The sequence below is a fragment of the Trichosurus vulpecula genome, chromosome 1 (genome assembly GCF_011100635.1).
Source record: "Trichosurus vulpecula isolate mTriVul1 chromosome 1, mTriVul1.pri, whole genome shotgun sequence".
NCBI lineage: Eukaryota > Metazoa > Chordata > Mammalia > Diprotodontia > Phalangeridae > Trichosurus > Trichosurus vulpecula.
The window spans coordinates 59,912,945-59,930,229 of record NC_050573.1 but is presented as its reverse complement, the minus strand read 5'-3'; the positions used below and the strand labels follow the sequence as shown (position 1 = coordinate 59,930,229).

Below are 17,285 nucleotides of genomic sequence, written 5' to 3'. Positions count from 1 at the left end.
GATGGTGCCCAAAATTGAACACAATATTTCTGATGAGGTCCAATGAGAGCTGAGTACCGTGAGTCTTTCACTATTGTATCTATTAAAGGAACTCTCTTAATGAAGCCCAAGAAGGAATTAAATTTTTTGGCTCCCACATGTCACTGCTAACTCTTGAACTTTTGGTCCACTAAAACTTCTGATCTTTTTCAGAACTGCTTATCTGTGCCTTTCCCATCTTACACTTGTGAAGCTGATTTTCTGTACCTAAGAGCAAGACTTAACATTTAACCCTACTGAATTTCATTCTAGTAGATCCAGCCTAATGCACTAGCCTGTCAAGATCCTCTGGGACACTGACTTTGTCACCTGCTTTGTTAGTTATTTCTCTCACCTTTGTGTTGCCCGAAATTGCAATGACCAGACACCTACACTTTTATCCAAGGCATTGATAAAAATACTAAGCAGCACAGGGCCAAGCACAGAGCCCTGGGACACTCCAGTGGAGATCTCACCCTCCTGACAATTCCTCTTTGAGTCTAGCTATCCAAAGAGTTCTAAATCCAACTAATTATATCACTGTTTAATCCATCTTCACCACATAGTATGAGATGCTTTTATTAAATGCTTTGCTGAAACCTAGGTAAACGATATCCATGGCATTCTTCATGCAAGGATCAAGTCTTCCCTCCCCTCCTTAGCCCCAGTACTTCCCTCTCCATGAAAACCTTGCTTCAGTCTCCTTTAGGACCCTTCCTCCTCCCTAACAACCTGGGCTAGAGACGTGTTATTCTTGTCCCTTCACCTTCTCTTCCAGGAAGAAGCTCAGCCCACAAAGGGGCCACTGGTAACAACTATTAAACTATGGCAGTAACAGAAACATCACACACGCAATGCAAGTCACCCAATAATTTCTTTACTCTCCATTATGGTTGAGAAGTGGGCACAATCTTCCAGAGCAGGTCTCACGAAGGAAGGTAGCACAGCAGAAGGCCTGTTTTCCTCATCTTGGCCTCAGAAGGCCTGAGCTCAAGTCTTGCCTCAGATATTTACAAGATGTATATCCATCCCCCTGAAACCTAAGTTAGCCTTAGCTTCCTCATAAAATGGGCATAAGCATAACCGTACCTATCTCAAAGGGCTATTATGGGGATCAAACAAAATAATCATCACCTTCCCGTGTCTCTTTCTCCGCCTGCAAAGTGTGGCTAATCACCAGTAATTCTGAAAAGCACCAAATGTGTGGTGCCGCAGACAAGCCAGAGGAGGTGGAGCTGAGGGCCAGCTGTGACACTTCAGGACCGTGGAGCAAAGGGCGAGCTCCGATCTGAGCCGCCGAATGGGGCTGATCAAACGTCCACTGCCTTCCTGCAGGGGCCGTTCTATGTAGAATGCTTCACCCAAACGAGCTGCTCCCGTGCCACAAATGCATTTGATCTATCCTGGAGTCTGGGGAGCTGATTTCTGCTGGCTGCTAAGTCAGCTCGAAAGCTTCTCCTCCCCATTTTCACCCATCAGCAAACATTTACTGTGACCGACTTTATGGTGATGGGAGAACCAAAGGGAAAATGTTACTATTCCTCCATTAAGTTTCTACGCCAGTTGCGGCCTCATGTCCTTTCTGGATGGATCAGTTACCAGATTCCTACCCTGGGGGAACAGGTGAGCAAATGATAATATTATCATGGTGTAAAAAAAGAGAGTTTCGGGGAAGCCTGGGAAGACTTATGGGAACTGCTCAAGAACAGTTAATGCAATAACAACAATAACGTAAAAAAAAGAACCTTGAATGACACAAGAACTGGGATCAGTACAGTGACCAGCCACTTTACCAGAGGACCTCTGATGAAACAGGCCTTCCTTCTCTCCCACGGCAGAAAGACAACAGGCTCAAGAGGCAGAATAGGGCCTACGTTTTCAGACACAGCCAATGTGGGAATTTACTTTGCATATTTGTTACAAGGGGTTTTTTGGGAGGAGGACAGATCAAAAGGGAGCAGTGGACATAGTAATGCCATTTTAAAAAAAGAAAGAGTAACTGAAGCATTATTTTTAATGCACAGAAAAGAACAGAAAGCAAAAGGAATCACAATTATAGACAAGCAGCACAGCTTTTAAAGTTACCTGTTAAATTTATTATATATTTAAAAGGAATAGCTAGCTGTACACAATAGACTCCCAGTTTCATGTACAACCCTCTTCTCCCATGCTACTAGATATATGGAAACACCTATTTTATTTGGTGTTTAAGTTCAGAATAATTGGGTTTTTCTTTAAACTGAAGAGAAATGTTATTGCAGTAAGGTTGTGTGCCAGCTGTACCCTTTCTGGATGGGCCAATGAGCAGTTCTCTTCCCTGGATGAATGACTGAAAACAAATCAAGGTCTAGGAATGGAATGGGCTAATATTGCACCAAATATGAGTAATTGAGAAAAATGTGGAAAGTCTTACAGGAAGTGATGCACAGTGAAGAAAGCAGAACCTAAGCTAATAAGCTATTAATAACCCTAAGAAAGCAGTTACGTTCTGAGTGCATCGAAGAAGGTCTTTCCTAATGGTGGGTACAAAGCGAATTCTAGGCAGTCCAATACAGTTGTTGCTTTGGTCAGCTTTGCTTCTGGGTTCCTCTTTGTTTCCAGAAGGGTTAGAAGGTTTCAGGAAGGAAGGAGTTGGAGGAGAAATAAGTGGCCTAAAACCAAAGGCCACAGCACAGTAAAACCACAAAGAGTCCCTCCTCCTCTGGTACTCACCTGCAGCCAGACGATCCTCTGGTACACATCCTGTCTCATGCTCATCTCGACATCAAACTCGGAGAGCTTTTTGTCAGCCTCAGTACTGGCTGTTCGGATATCTTTGGAGGGGGAGACATGCTGTGGGAAATCCAGAATGTTTCTCTGAACTGAAAAGAGGTCAAGCAGGGGAAAGTATGTCAGGTTGGGCAAGTGGTCAAGCAATAAACACCAATTTTAAACCCTCCTCAGTGAGTCACAGAATAGTTATGAGAGACTCACCTGATCCTCCCAACAGCCCTGAGGCAGACAGGACTGGTCTCATTTTGCAAATGAGAAAAACATAAAGTCCCTTAGCAGATGTGCAGGAGAGCTGGGACTAACCCCTGGCTTCCTGACTCAGAGACCAGGGGTCTTTCCACCTCACTGCCATTCTCCCTGGGACCTCCCCAGAGCGGCAGCACCAGAACCAAGTCAGCTGGTCACTTAGCAATTAGGTCAGGGAGGGGATTTTTTTTTCAGGGTATGGGTTGGACTATGTTTCCTTTAAGGTCCCTCCTGAGATTCTGTGAAAGGTCCCAACATCAGCAAAAATCCAGACTCTCTGTCTCTCCAAGACAGAAATAAAAGGAAAGCATTTCTACTCACAAGTAGAAAAACTTCCTGGCAACTTACACTATCCCAGAATGGAGTAGCCTGCCCAGGAGCAGGTCAGGAAGGTGTTAATTTAACCTAATAAGCATCTATTATGCACCCTGCCTTCAAGGAGTATACATTCAACTGGTGGTAGGGTGTGTGAGTGTAGGCAGGAAAACACCACGTAGCCAGAAGAAAATGCAAACTATCAGGGGGAAGGGGAGACCTGTGATTTCATTGGCACAAGAGATCCTGGTAAGGAAGCACCTGCTATGCAAGCAGATCTGCTCTGGGACCTCAAGCCTCCTCAGGAAGCTGGCCTAGCCACCCCTGACAGGTCACGTGACTACTGACATGTCACATTACTGCGGTGACATCTCCAGGACAAGGAACAAGAAAGGCCTGGAAAATAGAATGCAAGAGAGGGTTCTGGAAAAGGCTAAATGGCTAATGAACCAGTGGAATTTACTGCTGGAAATCATTTGGTTCAACCCCTTCATTTTACATAAAGGACATTTGGTGACTTGCCCAAGGTCACGCAGATAGAAAGGAGAAAAGCTGGAATTCAAATCTAAGCCTTTTCATTCCACATCCAGCCATGGTTCCAGCATAAGATGACACCTCTTCTACTTGGCCAGAGGAATTCTGGTTTTAGGTAGTGGCTGAATTCAACAAGCCCTACAGCCCCTTTCAGCTCTGGGACTGTATGATTCTACAGAATAACAAACCAAAGCTGGCAGATGTTCTTATAAAATGCTTCACCTGGGATTTAAGGGTTATCATTAGTCCCTAAGATAAGAGCACTTAGAAACAGAGTTAAGAGAAGAGCCAGTATCTGGGGAAGGGAAGTAGGATAGATCGAGAAATGAAGGGGGTGTTAAAAACAAGGGATATCAATAATACTTTTTAATGGGAGAGACAGATGGGTGGAGGACTAATAGCATGGTGCCTTCCACACCCTAATTACCCAATTTATATTGTCAAGTTAATTGGGTGAGGGGGTGCAAGGTGACAAAAAAAAACAAAAAACAAGAAAACAGAAGATGGCCAGATTTGGCAAGAGACATCTTGAAATAGGCAGACTTGGAGAAGTGAAAGAGGGCTCCAGTTTCAAGGCTGCAAACTGAGTAGGCCCTTGGGTATAAGTCTGTAATTCAAACTGGTTTTTAGTTTCCTGGCTCTTAGCTAATGGGGCTGATGAGCTGGATCTCTGAACTGTGCTTGTTTGCATTGGGTAAGAGCCAATCACAAATAGGGTCATGGCCTGAAATTTACCTGTGTACTCCACTTCCACATCAGCCAATGCCTTGAGAGTACTCTCATAGGATACTTCTTCAAACTCCTGCGATCCCACTTGATCATACACACGCTTGGTTTTTTCAATGAGTTCATTGGTAAGATTTTCAATCTGCCCTGCTGTCAAGTCCCACCGTAAGTAGTTTGTCACAGAACATGGAGACACATTATCCAGGACATCTCCTGCAGACAGAGGAAAACAAGCCATGTGGATCAGTGAAACAAATAAGTAGCTCATGTTTGCAGACACCCATCATGGTCACCCAGATACAACCTATTAGGCTTCTTAGAAGACCCAAGGCTCACCTTTCCTTAGATTGTAGGGAGGGAAACTGAGTTACAAATTGTTTCTCCGGAAGTGAAAGAACCAAATTTTGTATTTCTTTGAGCATCATCTTCCTCTACAGTACACAAAATAGGGTCTAAGAGAATGGGGCTTCAAATACCATCAAACATTTATAGGACATTGACTCAAGTTCGAAGCACTGTCTAGGCACTGAGAATACAAGGGGGTGTAAGACCAAGCTAGCTGAAGAAATGGAACAGAAAAAATGTAGCCAACTAGAAGTGTCCTCTTCCTTATACGATCTCATAATACTCCATCCTCTTCTTGTACACTTACATTCTAACTTTCATTGAAACTTGTTTGTATCTCCCTCTTACTGGGCTCCTGCCAGACTACAATCCCCATGAGGGCAGAGACTATCATTCATTTTTGTGTCCTTCCTGGCAGAGACACTAAATAACTGTGCAACTGAATCAAAGTCCTTTTCTCTCCAGCTAATCAGATACCAAGTCCAGACCTTTCCAATTCCAGAACACTGCCTGCTTCCCTTATTGGCCCCTCATCTTAAAAAACTGAGGGGGGTGGGGAGAGGAATGGGACATGTTTGGTTTTGACACGCCAGTCCCAAACAAACTCCCAGTAGTGATTCTAACTGATGGTATTCAGCTCTCCCCACTTTGTAGCTCATCAATCACAAAAAGGCCATGTGTTTAACTTAGATAAGAGGGTGTTGCAACACTGTATTTGACTCAGCTTTTGTAGCCGTTTGGAGCTGTTTTTATTCACATTGTTATAGCTGTTGGTTGCTTCGTGAGTCTTCCCAATTCTTGAACTTCAGCTGTCAACCTAGTTTAGGTCCTCATTACCTGGACTATTGTCATTGCTTTTCAACTGGCTTCTCTGCCTCCAGTCTCTCCCCATGGACCTCTTCTCCTTTTGACCAAGTAATCTTATCAATCCATTTCTTTCATCAGGGCCCTGTTCTACTTATTGCCTACAGAATAAAGTTAGGGTAGCTAGGTGGCACAGTGGATAGAATGCTGAGCCTGGAGTCAGCAAGATTCATCTTCCCGAGTTCAAATCCAGCCTTGGACACTTACTAGTTGTATGACCCTGGCCAAGTCACTTAACAACGTTTGCCTCAGTTACTGATCTGTAAAATGAGGGGCAGAAGGAAATGGTAAACCATTCCAGTGCCTTCACCAAGAAAAGGCCAAATGGAATCATGGGGATCTGGACCCAACTGAAAAATGATTTAAGAACAACATAATAAAATATACATTGTTTCTCTGGATGTTGCAGGTCCTTGACAATATGGCTCCAACCTAACTTTCCAACTTTACCTTGAATAACAGAATTCAAGCCAAAATGGACTTCTCCACTCCCTGTTCTCCTCCCACCACCCTTTCCTGGAATGGATCTCCTATTCTTTCAGCTCAGGCACCAACTCTTTGCTGACCTTTCCAGACAAAAGTAATCTCTCCCTCCTCAAATTTCCCATAATGCTCTGGACTTCTTTATATGTCACTGCCATTCTGTCCTGTATCGTCGTTATTTGTGGATATATTTTATCTGCTCTATTGGAGTGTAAGCTCCTCAAAGACAAGGACGTTTTCACCTTTTTATTTATGCTCAGCACTCAGGCATAGAAGGATGCTATCTAGCAGAATGAGAAGCCCCAACTTCTGCACTCAAACACTGGGGCAGGATGGAAGAGTTTGGAGAGACTGAGCTCACATGAGAGCCCAGGTAACCAAGGAACTAACTCAGGAGTCCAAGTCTAGTATCTAGAGTAGGAAGTGTGAGTCTAGTGAAATAAGCAGGCCTAGGCTTTACTGGGGTAACCTGGCTTTCCAATCGCCAGACAACACTTACATTTGGAAGAGGGAAATCTGGTTGGGCAGAAAGCTCCAGTTTTCCCTGAAGGGGTCCTCTCAGAGGACCCAGCTACTTAGGGTCTATCAAATATAGAATAGAGAATGTGCAACCTCAGCTTTTCCTGAAAGGACCTAGCATCTGAAATAGAAGGAGAGGGGCTAGTGGGAAGAGAAACTTTAGGCTCTTTGCCTAGATATAGGGCTTAATGTGTTTGTTGACTGACTGACCAACTTGCGCAACTTAATCTGCTTCCTCATCTGAAAGGACTGGGCTGGATGACCTGTAAAGTCTCTTGTGATTCTAAATCAGTGAACTTTTGAGAAGTTTTAGAGGTAAAAGTGAGAAGATCTGGTAGAATCACAATGCCCCAGACTTGGAACTGGAAAGCTCTCAAGAGACCACCCAGGCATATCCACAGCATAGCTTTAAGGATTCATTGAAGGGATTTCAAGAGGCTACCTGGGCTATCCACCTTCCTACAGATAAGGAAATTTAGGCCTAGAGAGGTTAAGTAACATTAAATCATAAAGCTGAAGAATGAATCCAGGACTTCTCGACTCTAAATCCAATGTTCTTGACATTAGACCACATTGCCTCTCCTCCCCATTTTATATATGAGGAAACTGGAGACCAGATAAGTGATTTCTCCCACAGTTGGTGCATGGCAGAATCCAGACTTTCTGTGTGTAAACCTAAAGCTCTCTTCTACTTCACTTCTCTGTGGAGTCACAGAACCCAGGCTCCGCAGCTTTCAATCCCTGTACCCAGGATTACAAGGAGGTCCTGGCTGGCTGCTAGTCCCTGGAATAGAAGGGATTTGGGATTTCAAGCAGTCCCAGTTATTACAGGATTCAGGCTCCATGGTTCCCAGTTCCTGAATCCAGGACTTGTATCCTGGCTAATGGTGCCTGGGGTAAAAGGGAGGGATCTGAGGGGGCTAAGCAGTGCCAGTATTACACGACTCAGGCTCCATGGCTCCCAACTACAGGAGGGCCCTAGCCAATGATTCCTGGGGTAGAAGGGAGGGTTTGTAGTGGTGGGAAATGCAAGTAGCCCCAGTATTACGGGACCCAGGCTCCCCAGCTCCCAGAACTACAAGGGGGTCCTGGCTGGGAGTCCTTGTAGTAGAAGGGGGGTGGTAGGAGGTGGGGGGGCTACATTTCAGGACTCAGGCTTTTTGTACCCACAACTACAAGGTGACCTGGCTGATGGTCCTTTTTGTAGAAGAGGGTGGTCTGGGTGGCTACATTCCAGGGCTGGGGCTTCCTGCACCCAGGACCACAAAGTGGCCCTGGCTGGGGGTTCTTGGAGAAGGGGGTGGTGGTGGTGGTGAGGCTCTATATTCCAGGGCTGGGGCTCCCTACACCCAGAACTACAAGGTTGCCCTGGCTACTGATCCCTTGGTAGAAGAGGGGGGGCATTATATTCCATGGCTTGGGCTCCCTGCACCCAGGACTACAAGGGGGCCCTAGATAGGGGGTCCTTGGAGTAGAAGGGGGTGATGAGGGGGGTTATATTCCAGGACTCTGGCTTTCTGCACCCACAACTACAAGGATGCCCCAGGTGGTGGTCCTTTTTGTAGAAGAGGGTGGTCTGGGTGGCTAGATTGCAGGGCTGGACCATAAGGACCCTGGCTGGGGGTCCTTGGAGTAGAAGGGGGTGGTGTGAGTGGCTATATTCTAGGGCCGGGGCTCCCGGCACCCAGGACTACAAGGTGGCTCTGCCTTGGGGTAGCGGGGGTTGGTCTGAGAGGCTGTATTCCAGGACCCGGCTCCCAGCCCCGGCTGCCGAGGCCCCCCTGCCCCTTCCCCGCAGGAGGGGATGCCGTGGCGGGAGAGGCACGGGCGGCAGCCCTCGGCCGAGACGAGAGGGAGCGTGGGGCCGGTCTGCGGCCGGGAGCGCAAGGGTGGTACCTGTGGGGGGCGCCATGGCAGCGGCGGCGGCGGCGGGGCTCGGGCTGCAGCGGCACTAGACTTGCAGGTGGAGCGCCAGGTGACTGCTGCCGCTGCACGGATGGCTCCTCCTTCGCGGACTGGAGATATAGACCAGCCGCCCGGGGAATTTTGGGAGAGCGGCGGAACCATAGAGGCGGGGGGACAGAGGGACAAAGAGCCAACCTCCTCCTTCCGCCTAGAGCCGTCTAGGACGCTGGAGGACTGAAGCTTCTCTGGGTCTTCCGGCCTCCAAACCACTTAGTAGTGGAAGAGTTTCCTAGAGGCCGCCTAGGTGTGCCAAGCGCGCGCCCGTTACCAGGGAAACCTCACAGCGCATCCTCCTTCCAATGCTCCCGGTCTGGGACAGGGCTGCTATCCTCAGTTCTTAAGGGGATCCCAGGATTTAAGAGGAGGAACAGACCTTTCATTTTACTCATGAGGCAAATGAAGTCCAGATAGGGCGAATCACTACGAGGCTCGTTGATAATATCCTACCTGTCCATACTCAAGCATCACCTCCTCTAGAAAGTCTTCCCCATTTCTCTTCTCTCCACACATCCTCCCACCACCCCAGTGAAACTGATCTGTCCTCCAATTTCCTTACATTTTGTGAGAAGGACAGGGATACATAGGGAATAAAAGACCAACCTTGGCCTGGGAAAAACCTGGGTTCAAGTCTTGCCTCGGACACATACTAGTAGATGTGTGATCTGAGACATTCACCTTCTCAGTGCTCAGGTCACATCCTTTGACTCTCACTTACTCTAGCTGCGTGACCCTGGGTAATCCTGTCTACCTCAGTTTCCTCATCTGCAAAAAGGAGCTGGAGAAGGAAATGGCAAACCATTTCACTATCTGCCAAGAACACCCCAAATGGGGTCATGAAGAGTTGGACGTGAACAACACATATAAGTTGCTGATCTCCAGTTCCCTGTTGGAATCTGGAACTGGAAGTGCCGTGAACATCTTATACTAAACATGTCCAAAGTTGAACTCATTATCTTTCTCTCCGCCATCCCTTGCCTCCCAAACTGTCCTCTTGTCTGTACTTCCTGATTACTGTAGAGAGTACCACCCTTCTGCCAGTCATGTAGGCTTACAGCCCAAGCATCCAGCTCGACTCCTCAGTTTCTCTTGCAGTACCCCCCCATCCAATTTGTTACCAAGTCTTGTCTATTTTTACCTTCCTAACATCTATAAGATCCCTCTTATCCTCTGACCCCACTCTGGTGCAGGTCCTTATCACTTTACAGGTGAACTATTTGGTCTCCCTGCCTCAACTTTCCCCACTCCAGTCCACTCTCCACTCAGCTGCCAAAGTGATCTTTCTAAAGCCCCGCTCTAGTCAATTAACTCTGGTGGCTCCCTGTCACTTCCAGAATCAAATGGAAAATCTTCTATTTGGCTTTTAAAATAGGCTTCATCATCTGGCCCCTTCTTATATTTCTGTTTTTCTTACACTTACTCCTCACCACATACTCTGAAGTTTAGAGATACTTGGCCTCCATTCTGTTCTTCATCCACAACATTCCATCACTCGTCTCCATGCATTTTCACTGAATTTTTCCTATGTTTGGAATTCACTCCCTCCTCACTTCTATTGCTTGCCTTCGCTGGCTTACTTCAAGTCCCAGTTAAAACTGCACCTTCTATGTGAAGCCTTTCCCAATTGTATTCAATCTTATCTAATGCCATCCCTCTGTTGATTATCTCTGAATTTTCTTGTATATATCTTATTTGTACCTAGTTGTTTGCATGTTGTCTCTCCATTAGACCTGCGAGTTCCTTGAGAGCAGGGACTGATTTTTGCTTTTCTTTGTAGCCTCAGCACACAGTGGCTGGCACATAGTAGGTGCTTAATAAATGCTAGTTGACTCGACTTGATCTGCATTAGAGGAAAGGAATTTCTTACAAAGGTGAAATTAAAAGTTCAGAAGAAAAAAATATCAAAAAAGATATCTTTACACAGCAGTGTGTGTTTTGCATTATGATTAAGAAGAAGAAAGGCAGGTAGCAAAGGGCAGGGAAAGTATATTTGCCCACAATCAATCAATCTATCAATAAACATTTATTAAGCACCTGCTTTGTGGCCAGCCACTGTGCTAAGTGCTGGGAATACAAAAAAAGGTAAAAGACAGTGCCTACCCTCAAAGAGCTCACAATCAAATGGAGATAACATGCCAACAAATGTATACAACACAAGTTATATTCAGGATAAATAGGCAATAATTAACAAAGGGAAGGTGCTGGCATTAAGAGCAATTAGGGAAGTCTTCCTGTGGAAGGTAGAATTTTAGCTGGAACCTAAAGGAAGCCAGAGAGGTCAGTAATCAGAGCAAAGGAGGGAAAGAGTTCCAGGCATGGGGGACAACCAGAGAGAATGTCCCAAGTCAAGAGATGGAGGGTCTTCTTCAGGTGCTTCCTGAAGGGGTAGCCAACTCAGTGCAATTTCTGCATAAGTCACCAGATGGCATCTTGAATTCAAGCTGCTCCAGTTCCTTTATGCAGGCACCTGCTGAAATTCTTTTAGCCAGCCAGTTTGCACATTCACAGATTAGACTTGTCTAGTCCCACAGTTCCTAGTCCCCCCTCCCTGGGGAAATTTATTGGTTTGTTTCTGGGGGATTTTGGGAGACAATTGGGGTTAAGTGACTTGCCCAGGGTCAAACAGCTAGTAAGCATCTGAGGCTAGATTTGAACTCAGTAAGAGGAGTTTTCTTGACTCCAGGCCCAGAATTCTATCCATTGTGTCACTTAGCTTAAACTATTAAGATTCCCAACAGTAGTTCATAATTTCTCAAGTTTACTTAGCCTTGATCCCATTTGAGATTCCCATCTATTTCCTGTCTTTGTGAGACTCAGAAGGACTTATCATTCATATAGATTAAAGAACATTTTACTGTACGAAATAAAAAGTGAAAAATGAAGTAGAAATCCTGAGTGGCAAATGGTCCAGGTCTTCCTGAGGTCTGAAATCTCAATTTTCTCCACCCTACCTTTGGTGTATGTAGCAAGGTGTGTCTAAATGCTTTTGGTAAGGAAGAGTATTCCACCCCAGGCTTTCAAAGTCTCAATGGACAAAGAAACATTTGTCCATTCTGTCCTTCATCTACAGAGCTTGTCACACAGCTATCTACTCCTGGATGATCAAGGGAAACCTTTCTACCACACTGTTACAGGAATTTTCAAATTTCCTTTTTGTTCCTTCTGTACCTTTTGTTTAGTATTAACCTCACCTGACCAAAATCTGTCCCATGGAATGTAAAAATCTACTTAGAGCCTTAAACATTCCTTAGATAAGAAGTCAGAAGAAGAATTTCAACTGCTCCTGACTCCTTGGTGTAAATCCTCCTCAATCGGCCTATTTGTAAATGGTCTAAATGTAGTTTAATCTGTAATCTAACTTACTTTACCTGTAGAGTTTTGTTTGATGAAGTTTATTTTCTCAGAGGATGTATGAGATTGACTCTTTTTAACTAAGATTGTTCAACTTTTATAGCATTGAAAGAAATATGAGATTATATATTTGTCTTTTCTCTAACTTTTATGGCCTAAGAGGAATGTACAAGATTACAATATGTAATGAATTCTTTCTCCATCATTCTGATATAATTTTGCTATAAAAAACTTACTTGTCACTTGTCCTTTGTTTTCAGAGAGGAACAATGACATCATGGGGTGATATCTTTTTTTTAATTTTTTTTTGTTTTGTAAAATTTTTTTCTTAATTTTTTAAAATTTTTTATGGGGTGGTATCTTTTTTTTAATTTTTTGGGTTTTTTTAATTTTTTTTAATTCTTTTTTCATGGGGTGATATCTTGACTTGGATCTTAAGTGAGGCAGAGTTGCACAAAGTCTTCAGCCTCACTCTCTTCCTGAGTCTTCCAGCCCAGTGGCAAGACAAAAGTCAAGCTGACTGGTGATGGCCTGGGATGCAATGGATGATAGTGGCATCTTTGAAGCCTGACCAAGTTCTAAGTACATCACAGCTCCTGCTTCAGCCACATTCATGACCATTGGAACAAATTGTTCTCATCTGCCCGTTCTACCACGGGAAGTCTTCACATACTTAGGGCAGACATCTCCCTAACTTACTAATGGATTTGAAGCCCATTAGTTACCCTCAATGTGGTTTAGCCCATATGCCAAGATGATTTACTGGGGTGTGGCCACAGGTATGATACAATTTCTTGAAGATGAGAGTTGGGTGAATCAGGTGGACACCAAAGGTGGATGAGCAGCCCTGAAAAGAGCTACTAGTCCTCCTTAAGCACTCCAGTCCTCTCAAAACCTTGATAGAATCCTAATGATTGTTCAGGTTTTCTCTGAGGGCTGACCCTATGCTTGAGAATGATAAGAAAATCTAGGTTTTTACTCTCACCATTTCTGCATTGTGATAAATATCTATTTGGCAGCAGTTACCCACCACATGAACTCAGGGAGGGGATATTTCTCCCATAACAACATCTTCAACAAGATGGGGACCAGAGATTTCTGAGGTCAAGAGTAATCTCTCAGAGGTTGCCAATTCCTCCTCCCTAAAGAATCCCTACTCAAATCACTACTGTCTATCATTATCAACCTCTCCTCTGATTCTTTTGCCAATTTCCAGGGTTGCTACTAGTTAGGGAGGAGAGAGCTGAAAGAATCTCACCTGAGTCCAGGTTCTAATTCAAAAGTCCCAAGCCTTAGAGTGTGACATTTAGTGTGACCACCCTAGACGTAGCAGTTCAGTTATCCTCTACAGCTACATAGCCTCACAGTGCCTATGCCTGTGGCTGATTCAAGATGGGCACAATGAAAGGAAATAGAAAACCAGAGCAAAGGGCACTGAGGAGGAAGAGAGGCACCTTTACGTTCATATCTTTCCTCAGCTTCCATCAAACTCTACCTTGCATCAGTTAATTCAATTAAACAAATATTTATTAAGCACCCACTATGTGTAAAGCACTTTGCTGGATTCTGGGGGTTGTTGTTGTTGTTGAATCATGTCTGACTCTTCGTGACGCCATGGACAAGAACGGGACAGGCCCTTCTATACTCCACTATGTCTATATAAGTTTGTGTTTATCATTTCCATGGTAGAAAGGCTAAAACAAACATTCATTATTCTCAAGTAGCTTGTATACTACTTAAGTATCAAATTTGGTACTTGTCATAACCCCCCAATAGACTGAAAGCTCTTGAAGTACAGAGACTCCCCTCCATCTTTGTGTCCCAAGCACTTAGCATAACACCTTTCATATAGACCTTGATTCATGATTTTCCTCCCCATAACAAAGGCATTTAATTAATTGCCATGTAATAACAATAACAATAGACCATTGGTACTAAGCTAAAATTTCACTAGGTGGAGGAAAATAGGTGAGGAACCTCCCTCTATCAATGTAGATTGACAATTGTTCTACAACTTATAGTCTTATGATGTTGCTCTGGCCTCTTAAATGTTAAGTGACTTGCCCAGGGTTACACAGTCGGGGAGGATATGAACACAGACCCTTCATGATCTTGAAGCTGGTTTCTTGTGCACTACACCATGCTGCCTTCTCAACAAGAGGATATTCTACCCATAAACACTGAGTTCATTCTCTTATTAATGCGGTAGGTATGATCAAGAGGAACTCCCTGATTTGCTGGTCCTCCCTCAGACATGTGCTCTGATTCTTTGCTGAGGGACACAGGCCTTGCTGAGATGATGAAGGAAAACTCCTGATGGATCCTCAGTGACTACAGAGTTTATCAAAGATGACTGAGGGTCAGGAGGAATGGACTTTTGTCAAAGAACCTTACATTGCTGTGATCTGTATAAGAACTGTGGAAACCACTCCATCCTCTCTTTTGGACTCTTCTCCCTTTGTGCATGCTTTCTCTCCCTTGGGCTTCTAGCAACTAGCAACTGGGTGAAAGGAGGGGGAAGGAGAGAGTACCACTCTCCTCCCTCTCCCTCCCCCCACAATGGTAACTTGCAGCACAAGCACATGGCAGCAAAAATATTTGCTTACCTATATGGATCTGAGACTAGACCTGAGACCCTAGCTACTGCTTTCTGTCTTTCTGTTTATTTTTTAAATTTTTATTTTATTTCATTATTAATTCACAGAACAAAACAAGCATTTCCATAACACAATAAAAATGATGATTGCACATGAAACTGCAAATCTATCATATGCAACATGCTATTCCCTCCAAATATACAACAAAGTTGTCATGTAAATTTCTTTTTTTACCTTTTTTTCTTCCCTCTCCTTCCCCCCACCCTAGAGATGGCTAACATTAGACACAGATAGATCTATCTATCTATGAAATTATATAATATGAATATATATACATATATATATATAAAATATGAAATTATCCTAGCACAGGTCAGCAAACTGCAATCCTAAGCAATGGATGCTACCAGCATTGGCAGTGACCTTGTGGACCAAGAGTTCCAGAGTTCCATATTTGGGCAGCAGCTGACCAGAGGCAAGAGATTTCGTCAATAATGTGAGGCAAAAGATCATTGCAAGATCATTCTGTAATTGCTCTAAAAGTGCAAGGTTGTTCATCAGCCCAACAGAGTTGTCTTTACCTTCCAGGGGGAATGTAATAAGTGTTATGGGCTATTGGAGATGGTTCATATTTTCTGTATTTGCTAATATGTATCTGTGAATCTTTTATATCTTGTGAGTTTCTGTGGTAGAAGAAATAGACAAATATCCTATCCGAGACCCATAATATACACCAAGTACATTTTCTAGAGGGAATTCTGTCATCTGCATTTGGAGGAGACTTTAAACATGGCCCCATGCCTAAATTTTGTTTTAGCTATTTTTTCTGTACTTACTCTAGCATTGGAGTAGGGCGTGGGAGAGAATTTAAACTTCTTTTTGAGATCAGATCCATCCAGGATGAAGCCCAGCTCTGTCTGAACTTAGGAACTGTTGTTGGGGCCTCCTAGATCACTGAACATGCAAATATTCACCCTCATTAGGAAGAGTGATTCCAAATAGGAGCCATGCTTGGGATAGTGGACAAGTATATGTGATCAGGACAATTGTGTGAAGGGAGACACACACAGACACACACACACACAATGGCCAGGGTATACACTATTTGAGAGATAATCTCCAAGGTTGCAAAGATGTTAATGCCTCCAGTTAATGTGATCATCCACCTGCAATTTCAGCTTAGCTGCTTCCTGCTGGGTATTCAGAGAAATGATTATTTCTCTCATATTAATAACCAATTATTGAATTAAGACCAGGATTTTTTTGCCTTCCTATTTCCTCATTCAGAAACCAGAATCCTGTTCAGTCTCTGAAGGATATTTATTGTTGATGAAGATTGCCAAAATCCCCAGGGTATTTGCTTTTTGATCCGGGTTGGAGACCCCACCCAACTAGAAAACCTTACAGAGAATTTAATCTAAGGTGAATTCCCACCCATTTTGTTCCACTCAGGCAGGCTCAGGTAGGGGGTAGATCCTTTGTCTAGATTGACTGATGTTGGGGGTGATCTAAGAGCAAGAGTGATCAAAGTCAAGTCCCCTAGTCCCTCCTTAGAATAAGCCCACCTCTCATTAATTGCTAACCAATCAGAGCTGATTGCCACCTGTCAAGAACACTCACTCTTTCAAGGGCATATTAGTGTCAAGAAGCCACTATGATTATCTTTGGTTCAGGAGAGATGATCAAATGACCAATGCTTTTATTAATTATCCACTAGTAATAATTAATAAAATGATTAATTTCACAGAACTTTTTAATACATCACAGTTTATTCCTTCTAGCTCTCTTATTAAAAAAAAGGTTTTGCAGTTTGTTTAGTATGTCGCTAAATCTGTAAATTAATTTAGATGGTATCTTCATATACATAATGTTGGTATAGTCCAATCATGAGCAATGAATATACCTCCAATCTTCCTCTATTTCTGTAAAAAATGTTCTGCAATACCAGTCACAATTGGGTCTTAGCACATTAGCTTCCAGATAGTTTATGCATTTTTTATAGTGTGACACCTCTGGCCTGCATGTATACTTTGTACGTACCCCTATCTAATCCTTAAAGTCCTGCCATGTACGATTACAGCCTATAATGGCTTGAGTGTTGGCTTCTCTAAGCCTATAGAGTAGCGTGTCGCTATATTAATTATCCAAAAAGAGAGTGCAAGAGCTGACCTGTCCACCAGGTGGTGGTATAAGCAGGCCACCAGCTAAGTGGACCCATCAGAGTTGCTCTCATACTTATGTGGAATAGCCACCCTCCAAAGGCTACAGCACCCCACTTGGCTACTAAAGGACAATCATTTTACAAAAGCACATACTACTCTGCCTCCCAGTGGTGCCAAGCCATTTATTTTCTCCAGGTCAGCATTGATTAGGATCTGAATTTGGACTAAGGGATAAGAAAATATTGCTCAGAATTATTTTTTAAAAGAAGAATGCACAGCTTTGCTGTTATCACACATATGGATTTATGAGGATAAAATGAGATGATAATTGGAAAGCTCTTAGCACAGCACCTGGCACATAGTAAGTTCTCCATAAATATTTGTGATGCTA

At 43.8% G+C, this 17,285-nt stretch overlaps 1 protein-coding gene across 1 annotated transcript in view; it reads right to left on the bottom strand.

Moving 5' to 3' along the window:
* The window catches only part of THOP1 (thimet oligopeptidase 1), a 42,925-nt gene extending 33,875 nt beyond the window's left edge, over positions 1 to 9,050 (bottom strand). The window contains exons 1-3 of the mRNA XM_036754936.1: positions 8,719 to 9,050; positions 4,621 to 4,824; positions 2,731 to 2,879 (exon numbers count right to left, since the gene is read on the bottom strand). Of these exons, the coding sequence (XP_036610831.1) occupies positions 2,731 to 2,879; positions 4,621 to 4,824; positions 8,719 to 8,734 (369 nt within the window). The 5' untranslated portion in view covers positions 8,735 to 9,050. The remainder of the gene's footprint in view (positions 1 to 2,730; positions 2,880 to 4,620; positions 4,825 to 8,718) is intronic.
* Between the last annotated feature and the right edge of the window lie 8,235 nt (positions 9,051 to 17,285).